This window comes from Ascaphus truei, chromosome 21 (assembly GCF_040206685.1).
Source record: "Ascaphus truei isolate aAscTru1 chromosome 21, aAscTru1.hap1, whole genome shotgun sequence".
In the NCBI taxonomy this organism is placed as follows: domain Eukaryota; kingdom Metazoa; phylum Chordata; class Amphibia; order Anura; family Ascaphidae; genus Ascaphus; species Ascaphus truei.
The window spans coordinates 17,442,932-17,455,446 of record NC_134503.1 but is presented as its reverse complement, the minus strand read 5'-3'; the positions used below and the strand labels follow the sequence as shown (position 1 = coordinate 17,455,446).

Genomic DNA, 12,515 nt, shown 5'->3' with positions numbered 1-12,515 from the left:
AGGGTAACTTTGAGACCGCTCTGGGCTCCGGGGAGAGCTCCCTTTTAACCTGCGGAGCACTCAATATTTCAGACGCTTCTATCTCCTGAAAGGAGCAACAGATTAAAAAAATTAAAACCGCGCTGGAAGGGGCAAGAAGAGCTTTCTTAAAATAAACTGTGAAATAAGGCCGCCGGCACAGACTTAAAGCTGCCCTCACTGTCTCTATTCACAATGCTAACCCATCATATCCGTCTCCTCCTGCTAGGTATGTAGAGCAGAGTAACCTGCTGATGGAGCAGAGGAACGACTCGCTGCAAAGTACCACCGAGAACACACAAGCCAGGGTGCTGCATGCAGTGCAGGAGAAGGTACGCTTCCCTCCCAGGGCCAGCTTTTGCCCCAGAGGATCAAGTGCCATATTAATCAAGTGCCATATTAATCAAGTGCTGCTGCTCCATAAGATTTCCTTTGTGCTGGAAGACTCCAAGTGAAAGGGCCATAACGGTCCATGTTTACCAAGCGGTGTCACTTCATGAGACCTTTTCCAGCCGATTTGTCATGTTCTGGCCCGTCCAGCAGTGCGGACCTTGGGCCCAGGTAAGAAACACTATAATAAACCTTACAGCCCATTTACTGGAATGGGCATTATGCCGTGCTGGGAGGGGTCTGGCGGAGCAGCATTCAGCGTAGGGGTTAAGGTAATGACGTCCAAGCTGCACACCTATAATTAACAGTGTAACACGTACATCTGTTATCACAATGCTGCCCTATACTCTAATCCAGGGGTGGCTAACTCCAATCCTCAAGGGTCAGGTTTTTGGGATATCCCTGCGTCAGCCCAGGATGACTGAGCCACTGATTTGAGCCACCTGTGCTGAAGCAGGGATATCCTGAGAAGCTGATCTGTTGGTGGCTTTTGATGGCTGGAGTTGGCCCCTCCTGCTTCAGTCACTGCTGCCGCCTATTAAACATGAACTGCCAATAGGAAACCCTACTTCTGCAGGGCTGCATTATATTCTGGAGCTGAGGATCATGAACCTACTTTAATGATGCATTAGCAGCTCCGTTTGTACAACTCGAGGAGTTCTTTGTCCAAAACGTTAATTTTAACAAGCAAAGACCACTTTAGAGTTGAGAATAAATGACCGGCGTGGGAGGTATTTTGCATGCAGTGGACCAGCAGATTGTTATCGGACTGTATTAGCGGTGCGAGACCATAGCTGGTCACTCGGTGTGTATGCGAAGCCACGCGAGTTGCAATGAAAGTTTAATTGAGCCACTGAATATCTCGTGTGCTACTCCACACACCGGAAATGCTGCCCCTGAGAAATGCTTGTCCACAGTAGACTTTATTGGCATTTGTGTGGCACCCTTTGGTGAATCAAATGGGTGAGGTCCACGTGGTCGGCACGTGGCTTTGCCATGCTTTCGTGTGCTTCTTTCTATGGCTTTGACTGGGGCTGGGGTGCTTTCAGCTGATCAATGTTTAGACCAATATTTACTAAGTGATGCAATACTTAGGGGTCCATGTCAAAATGGATTTGAAGAGAATGTAATTTCCCAGAATCCCTTGCTGCAGTGGAAGCACTGTGTGCTGGGTGATAATGGTGAAAGGCGGGGTTGCAGACCTGTCTAAGACATGCAAATGAGCATACAGCAATATTTTATATATGTGTATGTATGTATGTATGTATTAATATAATATAATATATTCTCTTCCAGCGCCAGAAGACCACTTACTTGGCTGGGCCTGATTGTGTAGCAGCACTTAGTAAACATGGGCCTCACTGCCTTTCTCTCTTTGCTTTGACCCACCTTTTTCTCACTGTCGCTGCTTTTTCTTCCTAGCATGCACTGCACACGGATCTGGGCTGGGACCAGGTGAGCGAGTGTGTGACATCTGTGTGTGTGTGTGAGTTCTCTCCCCATCCATCTCCCTGAGATAATTTCTTCTGCAGAAGAAGCATGTGTACAAAGCAGGGGGGTTCAAGGGCAATCTTCAAGGGCAGGACTAATGTTTTAATGTTTCTCTAGCATGTCGTTGGCCAACTCTAATGATCACCATGGCAACTCGACTACATTTGTTGCCTGTAACCAACAAATATTCAACACGTTAAAATTATTTTTATATTGTGTCGTTCTTGGATTATCTATCTAGAATAGGGAGGGCCAACTCCAGCCCTCAAGGGCCATTAACAGGGCAGGTTTTCAGGATATCCCTGCTTCAGCACAGGTGGCTGTCACGCGTGAGCCATTTGTGCTGACGCAGGGATATCCTGGAAACCTGTCCTGTTGGTGGCCCTTGAGGGATGGAGTTGGCCCTCCCTGATCTGGAATATCTGGCCAGCCCCCTTCTGATGCATCCTCGGCCTGGGGTTGGGATTAGGGTAGGGGTTCTGTATATCACTTTGGTTTGCAACATGTTGATCTGTTGTAGTTCATTATTGCCCTACGGATTGACCTTGGACCTGTCTGCTATGGAGTTTTGAGGATATCAGAGTATTCAACTCTCAAAGCAAAACGTTTTTTGATGGTCAATAGTTCAACCCCTTTATCATTGCTTATCCGCTTGGATCTGATACTTTTGGTTATCTGGACAATACTGGTGTCGGGTAATTAATCCCTTCTGATAAATGTTTGGATTTCCACGCTCATTTCTACTGGCTACCAGTATATATCGCTTGCTTTTGTCCCATGATGGAATCCGTTCCTATGACACACGTGACTTTAGAAGCTCGAGTTGCTGATTTTTCGTTTATCGGCCATAATCTTTTTGCCTTATCAGGAGTGACTGATAATCTGAAATCTCTACTACCCCTGGTCCTCCCTGAGCACGCCATTCCATTACTCCACGAAACGCGTAGGAGAGTGTCTACCTCCAATTTTATGGATCAATAAAGATCATTTTTATTCATCACTTTGGGACCCACTTCATTGGCAGTGCGCAGGTTCTCCATTCCATTACTCCACGAAACGCGTAGGAGAGTGTCTACCTCCAATTTTATGGATCAATAAAGATCATTTTTATTCATCACTTTGGGACCCACTTCATTGGCAGTGCACAGGTTCTCCATTCCATTACTCCACATAGCCTGCATGTGCCTATCAGCTGCTTATCTAGACCAGGGGTGTGCAACCCAAAGGTCGCAACGCCGTTGGGTCATGGGCCAATTTTGTGGGGGTTTGCCGTGACTCCCTCCCTGGTCCGTGATTCCCTTCCGTCCGCCTGGGTGACGTCGTAAATGCCCAAGTATGGGCATATCCGTATTTGGGCACCTACCAGGTCATCCATGCTGACGGAGGGTCGCAGAGGGAGAGGCACAGGCTGCTGCTGTGGTGGAAGTTTAACGCTGCATGAGTCCCATTCAGAAACCGGGACCCCCACAAAGTTAATCCTGTTTTCATGGCTGTGTCGGGGGTCATGGCTAAAAAAAAAGTTGAGCTCTGATCTCGACCAAACATTTTTTTGCCTTGACAAGTGTTGGTCAAAAATGAGCCATGTTAAGTGATCTAAATATGATGCCCATTTGAACAGATTACCATCCCAGCTGTTTTGGATACATTTTATTTTAAAAGGCCCGAAACCTGCAGCATGGTGTCCATGTGGTAACCTCCGCTGCTTGCTCTAACTTGCTGCCCCCCAGCAGCTAGTACAAAACCATTTTCTATGCAGATTACAGAGGATAGCGGTGTTATCCGGGAGCGTCGCCGATCTGGTTCTTTTTCAAGTCCGGTGTGGCCACGAAGTAATGGGGAGTTTAGCAGCCATGATGATATTCTGCTTTGGGCTCATTTATTTGGAATAAAACACTCGGTTTAAAAATCAGTGTCAAGGATAAAACTAGAGGTACAAAGAGAGAGCGTGTTGTATAATATGCACACTGCAGCAACTTCAGTGGCGTTTCTATGACTCCTGTGTCCAGATTCACTAAAGAGCTTTAGAATTAATTTGAATAAGGAGTGCTAACCCTAAGCACTATTTAGGGGGTGGTGTCTGTGTGACACAAAGGAAGCTGTGCACAACAATAGAAGATGCAAAAAAAGTCATTTTAATGGCTGAACACAGTCATAACATCCAATATTTCGGTGCCAAGCACCTTCATTGTGTGTGTGTGTGTGTGTGTGTGTGTGTGTGTGTACACAAATGTTGTGTAGTGATTGCAGGGGTTATACGCTGCGTGTTCTCTTATCGTAGGCCAAGGTGTCGGAGGAGCTGGCAGCAGCAACTGGCCAAGTGTCCCGTCTGCAGCTGGAGCTCGCCGCTTATCAGAAGAAGGAGATGGAGCTGAGGACACAGCTCACCACAGCCCTGCAGGAGGCAGACAGGCACAGGACGCAGCATAGCGCGCTGCACGTACAGCTGATAGGTGCGCACAGCTTAAGCTCCTGAGCAGCGGGCTGGGGTGGAGGGCCGGGCTGCTTCTTGTGTTGGGTTAGTAGATGGATGAGACCCTAATAACAGGGGACGGTGATCTGCTTAGTAATAGGTTAAATGGAGCTGATTGGTATCTTATTTAACATCAGACAATTTTATAAGTATTTTTAAATATATATATTTTTAATACTTTAGAAGGTTTTAACCTTTTTATTTAATGTGTTGTTGCCAGTGCTTAGGCCCCAGGTGTATTGTTTGTGTTTTTATGTTTGTAAAGTAATTATTAAGCCATCATTGGTCAGACAGATAAACAGAAGTAGCGGATATACTAGAATTTGGTTAATATGGAGAAAAGCGATATATATATATATACATTATTGACACGATATAAATAAGGCAGTTACTATAGGCATTATTGGCTACACTTTAATATATATGTTTTAATATACGCAGCCTTTTGGTTACCTTTATTGAAAACTAATTACCTAAGCTGCTGATCAATTTTCGTTCTCTCGTAATCGATGTAGAAAAAAATCCGGTTTCCCAGGGTTCACTAAATGGCCGCCCTTCAGTTTCAATCAATCCTTCAGTCAGCGTAACTCAGCAGCTACAATGTATCCTTATTTTACTACGGTAACATTATCTATTGTTACAGTTCGCAGCTCAAACTGTTGGGAACATTGGCAACAAATGATCACAAACAGGAAAGTGTTGCAAAGATCTTGCACTGCTGGGGAGGTGGGCTTAAACCTGCTATAGAAATCAAAGGATGCTCAGTGTATTAAAACTCATTAAAAATGGCATTGAGTTAATTTGTTTTTAGTTTTAAAATGCAGTAAATATTATCTAATACTACAGAACTGATTTATTTTTTTCCCCACATGTAGGATATTGAATGTTTTTGCTCCTTTTAATGGGGATTTGAAGCTTTCTAAGTAGGTCAATTACACTGATGGGTTGTTTAAAGCATTTTTCAAATCATATATTGATAATGGGGTTCTTCACCCCTTGTGGCCAGAAAACGCATTGCAAAGCAATACTTTGCGGGCCCTCACGGGGTTAATGTGTACCTTGTAGGAATGTACGGCTCCATTATTATCGACGCATGGGGAGGATATGAATTGCGCTAAAAGGGTGGTCGGTGCTGTAGAGTTGCACAGCTAAGTGACAAAGTGATGTTGAAGCCACTTTCTGTAGTTCCAACATCTCCATCTGCTACAAAGACTTTGTTTCCCAACACCCTGGCGAGTGTTTGCTTCCCATGTGTGGGTTCCAGGCAGAGATGGGACGGTAAAGTTGCGAGACCTTATTATTTAACTAACAAAGTATTCAGTGTAGCAGGCAGTGTTTAGGTATATGGCGGAGCTGTGAGAAGCGGGGGTAATATCTCCTGATGTTCTGTGGAGGTCGGTCTGTCCTTGACCAGATATCACAAGTGTATTGGTGTCTCATATCAACCCTTACGCCCTGTTGCCTTCAGAGCTGCAGGAGACATCCGAGCAGTCCAAGTCCTGCGCTAAGACCGAGAAACAGAGCCGCAGGCAGCTGGAGGTTAGGATGGCAACTCTAGAGGAGGAGGTGTTGGACCTGAAGGCGGAGAAGCAGAATCTGGAGAAGGTACTGCACCTAACTCCTTCACATCAGCCTTAATCATCACATCAGAATCCACAGTGCACCCATTAGGTGCTAAACCCTTTTGATGCCAGAGGGCCCAGCAAAGTAATTGTTGTTGCTCACCAATAAGTATTTCGGGGGGGGTCCCCTGAGCTGAAAATAACACGATGTGCCCCCTGCTTCTATCCCTTTTAGTAATGGAATGGTAATCAGAATGAGCCTGGATTGCTACTTTAAGAAAGCATTAGGATTCATTGGGTTACACCTCCTCCCCTTTCCCCCCCTCCCCCACACAACCCCTTCTTCCCACACAACCCCCTCCTCCCCACACACACCCCAAACACCAGTTTCCCTGTGTTTTGCTAAAGAGTCTTTCCGAGAGGAAGAAGAGGTCTCGGCAGGAGCAGCAGCGGGCCGAGGAGGAGCAGGATGAGCTGCGCAGGTCCCATCAGGAGGAGAAGGAGAGCCTGCAGCAACTTCTGAAGAAGACGCGAGTCTCGATGGACCAGGCGGCAACAGAGCAGGTCTGCAGGTTGCGCCCCACCCAAATGTTCCACCAGCCAGTGCATTACTTGGGTAGGATCTTCCACTCTGAAAATAAACATGCTGTGGGCCTGCCCCGTTTTAGACCCGCAGTCCCGGGTGAGAGGAGATCCTTCATGGAGGGGAGAGAGGCTGCCACTGTTGGAGAGAATGAGGGGCGAGGAGTCGGCCAGTGACTCACACTGACCTCTCCATGCCACTGCCGTGTCTTGTCAGTACAGCGCCTCCTGCTGGTGGGAGGAGCATCTGTGGGGCTCCGCAGACGAGTGAACGAGATATGTGTTGGGGTGTGTTGGTGTGCTGAGTCAGTGTGAGTGTGTGAGTGTGTGCTCGGGCTAAGTGTGGAAGTATGTGTATTTGTGTGTGTATAGAGACAATGGGGAAAGTGTGTGTGTGTGTCATCCAGTGTTTAGTTGTGTGCGGGAGTTCATTGTGAGTATCTGTATACAGCAGTTTGTTATCACAAAAGACAACTAAAAACACATTTGTTACTATGAAGACACTAAACGTAAAAAAAATAAATGTATTTTTAAAAGTGCTAACTGTATACTCGCTCACATACAAGTAACCCATTACATCCACCCCCACTGCTCACTGGTCTGCCCTTTAAAAAGGATTTGCATATTAATTTTCAAGGCTTGTTCAATTTACTCTGAGTAAAGTGTGGAATATCTTGTTCACATATCGCCCCATAGCTAAGGAGTCATTACACTCAGCGTAACATTGAGAGGAAAAGCAAATCAGACTAGGAACAAAGGGGTTCATGCTGTATCTACCCCGGGGGGCTCCGGGGACTGCAGATATAACCATGGTGCTGTTCTTCTGAACTTCTTTACCTGCTCAAGTCTATAACTCACATAAGCAAAAAGGCGCAGGCTTAGTCTCCGCACTAGGTAACCGTATATAGGCACATCGGTATTTGTGTGTATGTGAGTGTGCATGGGCAAATCTGTGTATATTCATGTATATAACGATGTGTGTTGGGGAATGAGGAAAATAAAGTGTTGACATTGGGGGTTAACATCTTACATGGCCGCACCATTAATGCAAACTCCTCTGGCAGTGAAGGGGTTAGATTTTGTGTTAAAGCGACAGTTCATGTGCATGGTACAGGTTGCCAAAGAATAGTGGTCACAGGCCACCCAAGCACCTCATGATCACATTAATTACCAGTACGTGGGTGCAGCATGCAGAGGCTGACTGTGCATTCCCTTCTTACACTCGCAGAATATACAGTATAAGGCAAACCTTACTGATGCTGGGATCCCTGGGGTGTCAGGGTAGGGGGGCTCTGTGACCCCCTAGCTCAAGGTCGCTTAGTCTCCCAGATAGATCCAAGGCACCGGATCACACTCAGGAGCCCAACCGCCCCAGACAGGAAGGTGACTGTGTGACTTTCTTACATGTGAAGGTCTCTGCGACACGCGGTCTTGATGAACAGAAACTGTCTGAGCTGCAGGAACAGGCCGAGCAGCTTCAGCCCCTGAGAGAGAAGGTACGTGCTGAGCTCCGCACCGCCACGTTTTATTATACATACAGCACGTGAGAAGACCGCGACACCCATCAACACCGAGAAACAAGCTGCCGCGGTTTACGAGGTCATCACACACCAAGTTTCCATTAAAACTATCACGTGTATATTTTTAGGAGTGCCGGGACGTTAAGATTATTAAATGAATTGAAAAACACCGAAATTAGATACTGTTTAGTAAAGCGTCATTACTGAGCTGCCTGTGCTATCGTGAGATTGGAACCCAGTTCCCGTTTAACGGTAATCTCGGCGTGTTCTTGTTCCCGGTGATATTGCATTTCTATGGTGACGGGAATGGTCAAGGCCCGACCGTGTAAAACCGAGTTTGGATTGAACTAGCATCTCACGATGACCTTAAATCGGGTTTACCAGCTGGTCCCATGTAACTGGGGCTTAGTTAGTGAGTATAGTAAGATGTGGGCTAATTTACAGTGATCATGGCTGAACTATAAAACCGTTTTTATTTATTTTTTAAGAAGTTTTAACCATTAAGATTGGGATCAGGCTGTAAAGGGGAAAGAAAAATCCATTTGTACAAAAAAAATATTTTGTTACCAAATGTGAGCGCAGCAGAGATTAGGATCATGTAAACCCGTAACCAAGTATCCATTCGCTTCTCATTCTCCTGTCTCGCCTGCCCTCCACCTTCCATGTCCCACAGTATGCAGCACTGCAGAGTCAGGTGGCTGCTCTGGTGGAACAGCAGAACACGAGGACCTCTGAGGAGGAAGACAGAGCTCCAGCAGGAGACACCACTGAAGAGGTGATTCACTCCCTGTCTGAGGGATGCACTAGAAGGGTCTGAAACATCAAACGCCCCAAAAGTACCTGTGGACAATAACATCTGTCCTTTCCTGCTCAGGCTAACACAGCTTGGTGTGGATGGTTTCTTGCTTCTGATGCTGAACATTTTCACAGGAAGATCCATCAGTCTGTCTCTTACACTACAGTGTGACATAATTACCCTGGTGGGACCAATCAGTCTACCACTTGATGACATTCGCTGTGATTCACTGAATTCCAACGCGTCTAAATTCCCCTGTGATCCCACGTTAACCGTCATTGACGTGAATGGCAATTGACATGGGATTGTAGTACAATTCCCTGCATGTAAGCTCCGTGACTCTCCCATCGAGTCCAAGGCTCATTAAACTCCATTATGTTCTTTCCACTACATGTGTAGCAGAGTGTACTTTTCAACTCAATACATCTTATTATGCAGAGATCTGTTCTCCTACTTCTGGTGCAGTATGTGCACATGAAGACTTGTAATTCATACCCATAGCATTTACTCTTCTTAAGAACGGCGTTGGGTGCGGATTAGCTAATGCAATACACTATCGACTCATGTTTTGTCATCAAGCGGTAAATTCGATACATTTTACATCTGACCTAATGCGGTACATTGGTGTCAGGGAAAATACAGTATTTGGATTGAAACACCTTCTCTGCTCTTCACCTTTCTCTACCCGCAGGTGAAGAAGATAATGAATGGGGTTTTCCAGTCACTCAGGGGGGAGTTTGACCTGGAGGAGACATACAGTGGCAGAGCCGTTCTGGGCACCATCGTGAGCACGATCAAGGTACCCTACACAGATCTACAGCGTAATTAGCCATAAAGCACTGGCAGGAAAATATAGTGTAATACTGGGACATCTCCCTGGGTAATAGCAAGTTAATTCATGGGAACATCCTGTGTGGCAGAGCCATACATTTCATGCACCCGAGAGGTCTGATTATTTCCCAAACGTGTTTTTGTGTACTGCAAGCCCTCTGAGAACCCAAGACGTTATTATGTGTGTTTCTCCTGTGTGTTTGCACTCCCTGATGGCCTCTTGAGGCTGTGAACGTCCATCTCTCTATTTCTCACAAGGCATATCTGAGATAACTCTGCTAAACACTAAGCAGGATAACTTAATCACAGGGGCACGAGGATTACAGTTGGAATGATATGCGTGAAGTTAAAATATATATTGTGATTCTTGCTTTTAATATGGTATCTGAGTGACCGTATTTCCTAATAACAACTAAAATGGCTGAGAACAGTGAGTACAAGGACAGGATACATTATATAAAGGGCTGATTCCATATGCAGCGGCTGCTCTAAAGATGCATTTGAGTGCTAAATATTTCTAGAGTAGGTGGGACGGGGATTTAAACAGCACAGACCCAGCATCCTCCACATCCTCGCCATGCTGTTACCAACCTAAAGACCCACTGCTGACCCTTTTTGGCGTTTATTACTTTTCAGGCGACTACACTACAGCTACTCAACAAGCAGCAGGCTGAGGAAACACCTGAGAGCAGCAGCAGTGAGGAGGAGGATGAAGAGGATGAAGCCATCATCCTTTCCGGAGGGGGATTCGAGGTGGCAGGCACAGCAAAGAGAAGTAGAGATGCAAGCGTCTCTCCGAGTGATGAGTTGCAGCAAGGAACTCCAGTTGTAGAGGAAGCAGCTGCTGTATCTATACAAGAGGAGAACCCAGCTAAATGGGAGGAGAACAATGACGTGGTCAGTGATGATCAAGTAGAAGATGAGAACTTCCATAACCAACCTACTACTACCATGTTGGTGGAGGAAGATAGCCTTCCACAGGTAGCGATCATCCAGGAGGATCTGGACACACCTTCTGCACTTTTACATATGGTCTCCAGTGACATGGCAGAGTCCAGCACTGTGATACTAGTAAATGAAAGCTATTCTGAGAATAAAGGGGATTTGACACAGGAGGAGGGTACGGGTTCACCTGCTAAAATCAGGACGGCTCATATTGAAGTAAAGCCATTAGTACATGGCATGTCCAGTGAGACTATGACCGACACTGGAGACCATTCAGTAGGAGATGGGGAACCTGTCTCCACCACAATATCAGAGGCAGAAGAAGATTTTGAGAAAGGGAAACGGGAAGCTCCACCTCACCTGGGAAGTGTAGAGGACAGCAGGAGCTCCATCCCCTCAACAGAGGATACCTCAACAGAAAGTGTGCTGGAAATCCCTGCGACAAAAACAGAAAAGGGCTTCTCCAATCGGGCAAAGTCCAAGCAAGAGCAGAGAAACAAAGTCAGGTTAGATACGTTACCATTGACTTCCAGCTGCTCCCTCAACCCCATAGAGTAACAACTTGTTATATACCAAAGAGTGTTTTTACACATGCCACAGGATGACCTAGCAGCAAATACTTTGTGTGTAGGACTGCTATATTCCTAATTGGGTGATCACAAAGGGGGAAATTGGCTGAGGCATTGGAGCTCGATTCCACATTAACTACCATTCAAGTTAATGACGATTAACGTGGGAACACTTCCCTTCGAGCTTGGGGCATCACAGACAAACAGTCCGTTTACGGGCAGAGCAGAAGAAATCTGTAGTCCATTGAGTTAGTTCCTCATTGATGGACACAGTAAATCCTTTGGTCCATTGAGTTTCTGCTTTAGCAACCGAAAGACATTTATTTATTAAATGTTTTACCAGTTAGTAATACATTGTTGGTTACCTCTCGCTTTCAAGTATGTCCTGGGCACAGAGTTATAAGAATACGTGGTTACATTAAATTAACAGAGTTTATACAGTGAATTTACAGACATTTCATGGACAGAGAGTTGGAAAATTGGGTAAAGGGGGTAAAAGGGCTGGTGAGTGTCAGATTGACATGGAGCAGCTTTAACATCACCAAGCATCATCGAACAGCTCACACCGTTTGGCAACGTCAATGGCTGTCCGCCTTTGGGGCGAGGCAGATGTAGACTGAAACCACAGTTGCATTTAATCAGAATCCATTCAAAGTCCTTTGTCCTCCAGGGTCATTAACATTCTAGAGGATGGGGCTGACCAAACACATAGGACTCAGCAAAAGCAGATATTAACCCATGGCACGCTGGTTCTGTGGCACATTGAGTTGTACATTATAATGTTTGAGTTTACAATGAGTTTACAATGAGTTTGTCCCTCTGTGACAGAAGGGATGTTTGGCTACATATCGGTTTGTTTCTAATTGGGTGCTGCCCGCTTTCTTTCAGCCTGGAGGATAATGAAGAAGACATATTTAAAAATGCTTCACCCAAGCCCCTGAAGCCAAAATCGGAAGAGGAAGAAGAGGAAGTGGTAAGTTCTGTGTATACCATACAATACAAGTATATTGGTATCCCTCTTAAAGTGGTAGGAAAATCACTACAGGACCCTCCTGCTTGTTAACAGGGGAGGGGTTACGTTGAAAAATCCATCAATTGTCATGTATGTATCGTTGCTGACCCAGAGAGCTTGCAATCTAGTGGTTTGTTGGAGAACTTGCATAGAAAGTAGGGGAAGGTGTACAGTAAGAACAGTGGATGGCAGCGCCTGACCACAATGTTTGGTAAGTGCATCTGTGTGTGCACTAGTAGTAAGGAGTAGAGTTTATTGAAATGCTTAATTTAGAAACTATTTTTTATATTTTACTTGTTGAGAGAGAAAGTGCCTGGTGTATATAGTGT

At 45.6% G+C, this 12,515-nt stretch overlaps 1 protein-coding gene across 6 annotated transcripts in view; it reads left to right on the top strand.

Annotated features, from left to right (window-relative positions):
* The window catches only part of FKBP15 (FKBP prolyl isomerase family member 15), a 52,484-nt gene that overhangs the window by 38,718 nt on the left and 1,251 nt on the right, over window positions 1-12,515 (top strand). For 5 of the 6 annotated variants that reach the window (XM_075579196.1, XM_075579193.1, XM_075579194.1 and 2 more), the window contains 10 exons: window positions 248-350; window positions 1,831-1,863; window positions 4,178-4,349; window positions 5,838-5,974; window positions 6,340-6,495; window positions 7,926-8,009; window positions 8,707-8,808; window positions 9,521-9,628; window positions 10,297-11,111; window positions 12,063-12,147. In XM_075579196.1, the coding sequence (XP_075435311.1) occupies window positions 248-350; window positions 1,831-1,863; window positions 4,178-4,349; window positions 5,838-5,974; window positions 6,340-6,495; window positions 7,926-8,009; window positions 8,707-8,808; window positions 9,521-9,628; window positions 10,297-11,111; window positions 12,063-12,147 (1,795 nt within the window). The remainder of the gene's footprint in view (window positions 1-247; window positions 351-1,830; window positions 1,864-4,177; window positions 4,350-5,837; window positions 5,975-6,339; window positions 6,496-7,925; window positions 8,010-8,706; window positions 8,809-9,520; window positions 9,629-10,296; window positions 11,112-12,062; window positions 12,148-12,515) is intronic. The other variant, XM_075579199.1, reaches the window with a different exon arrangement.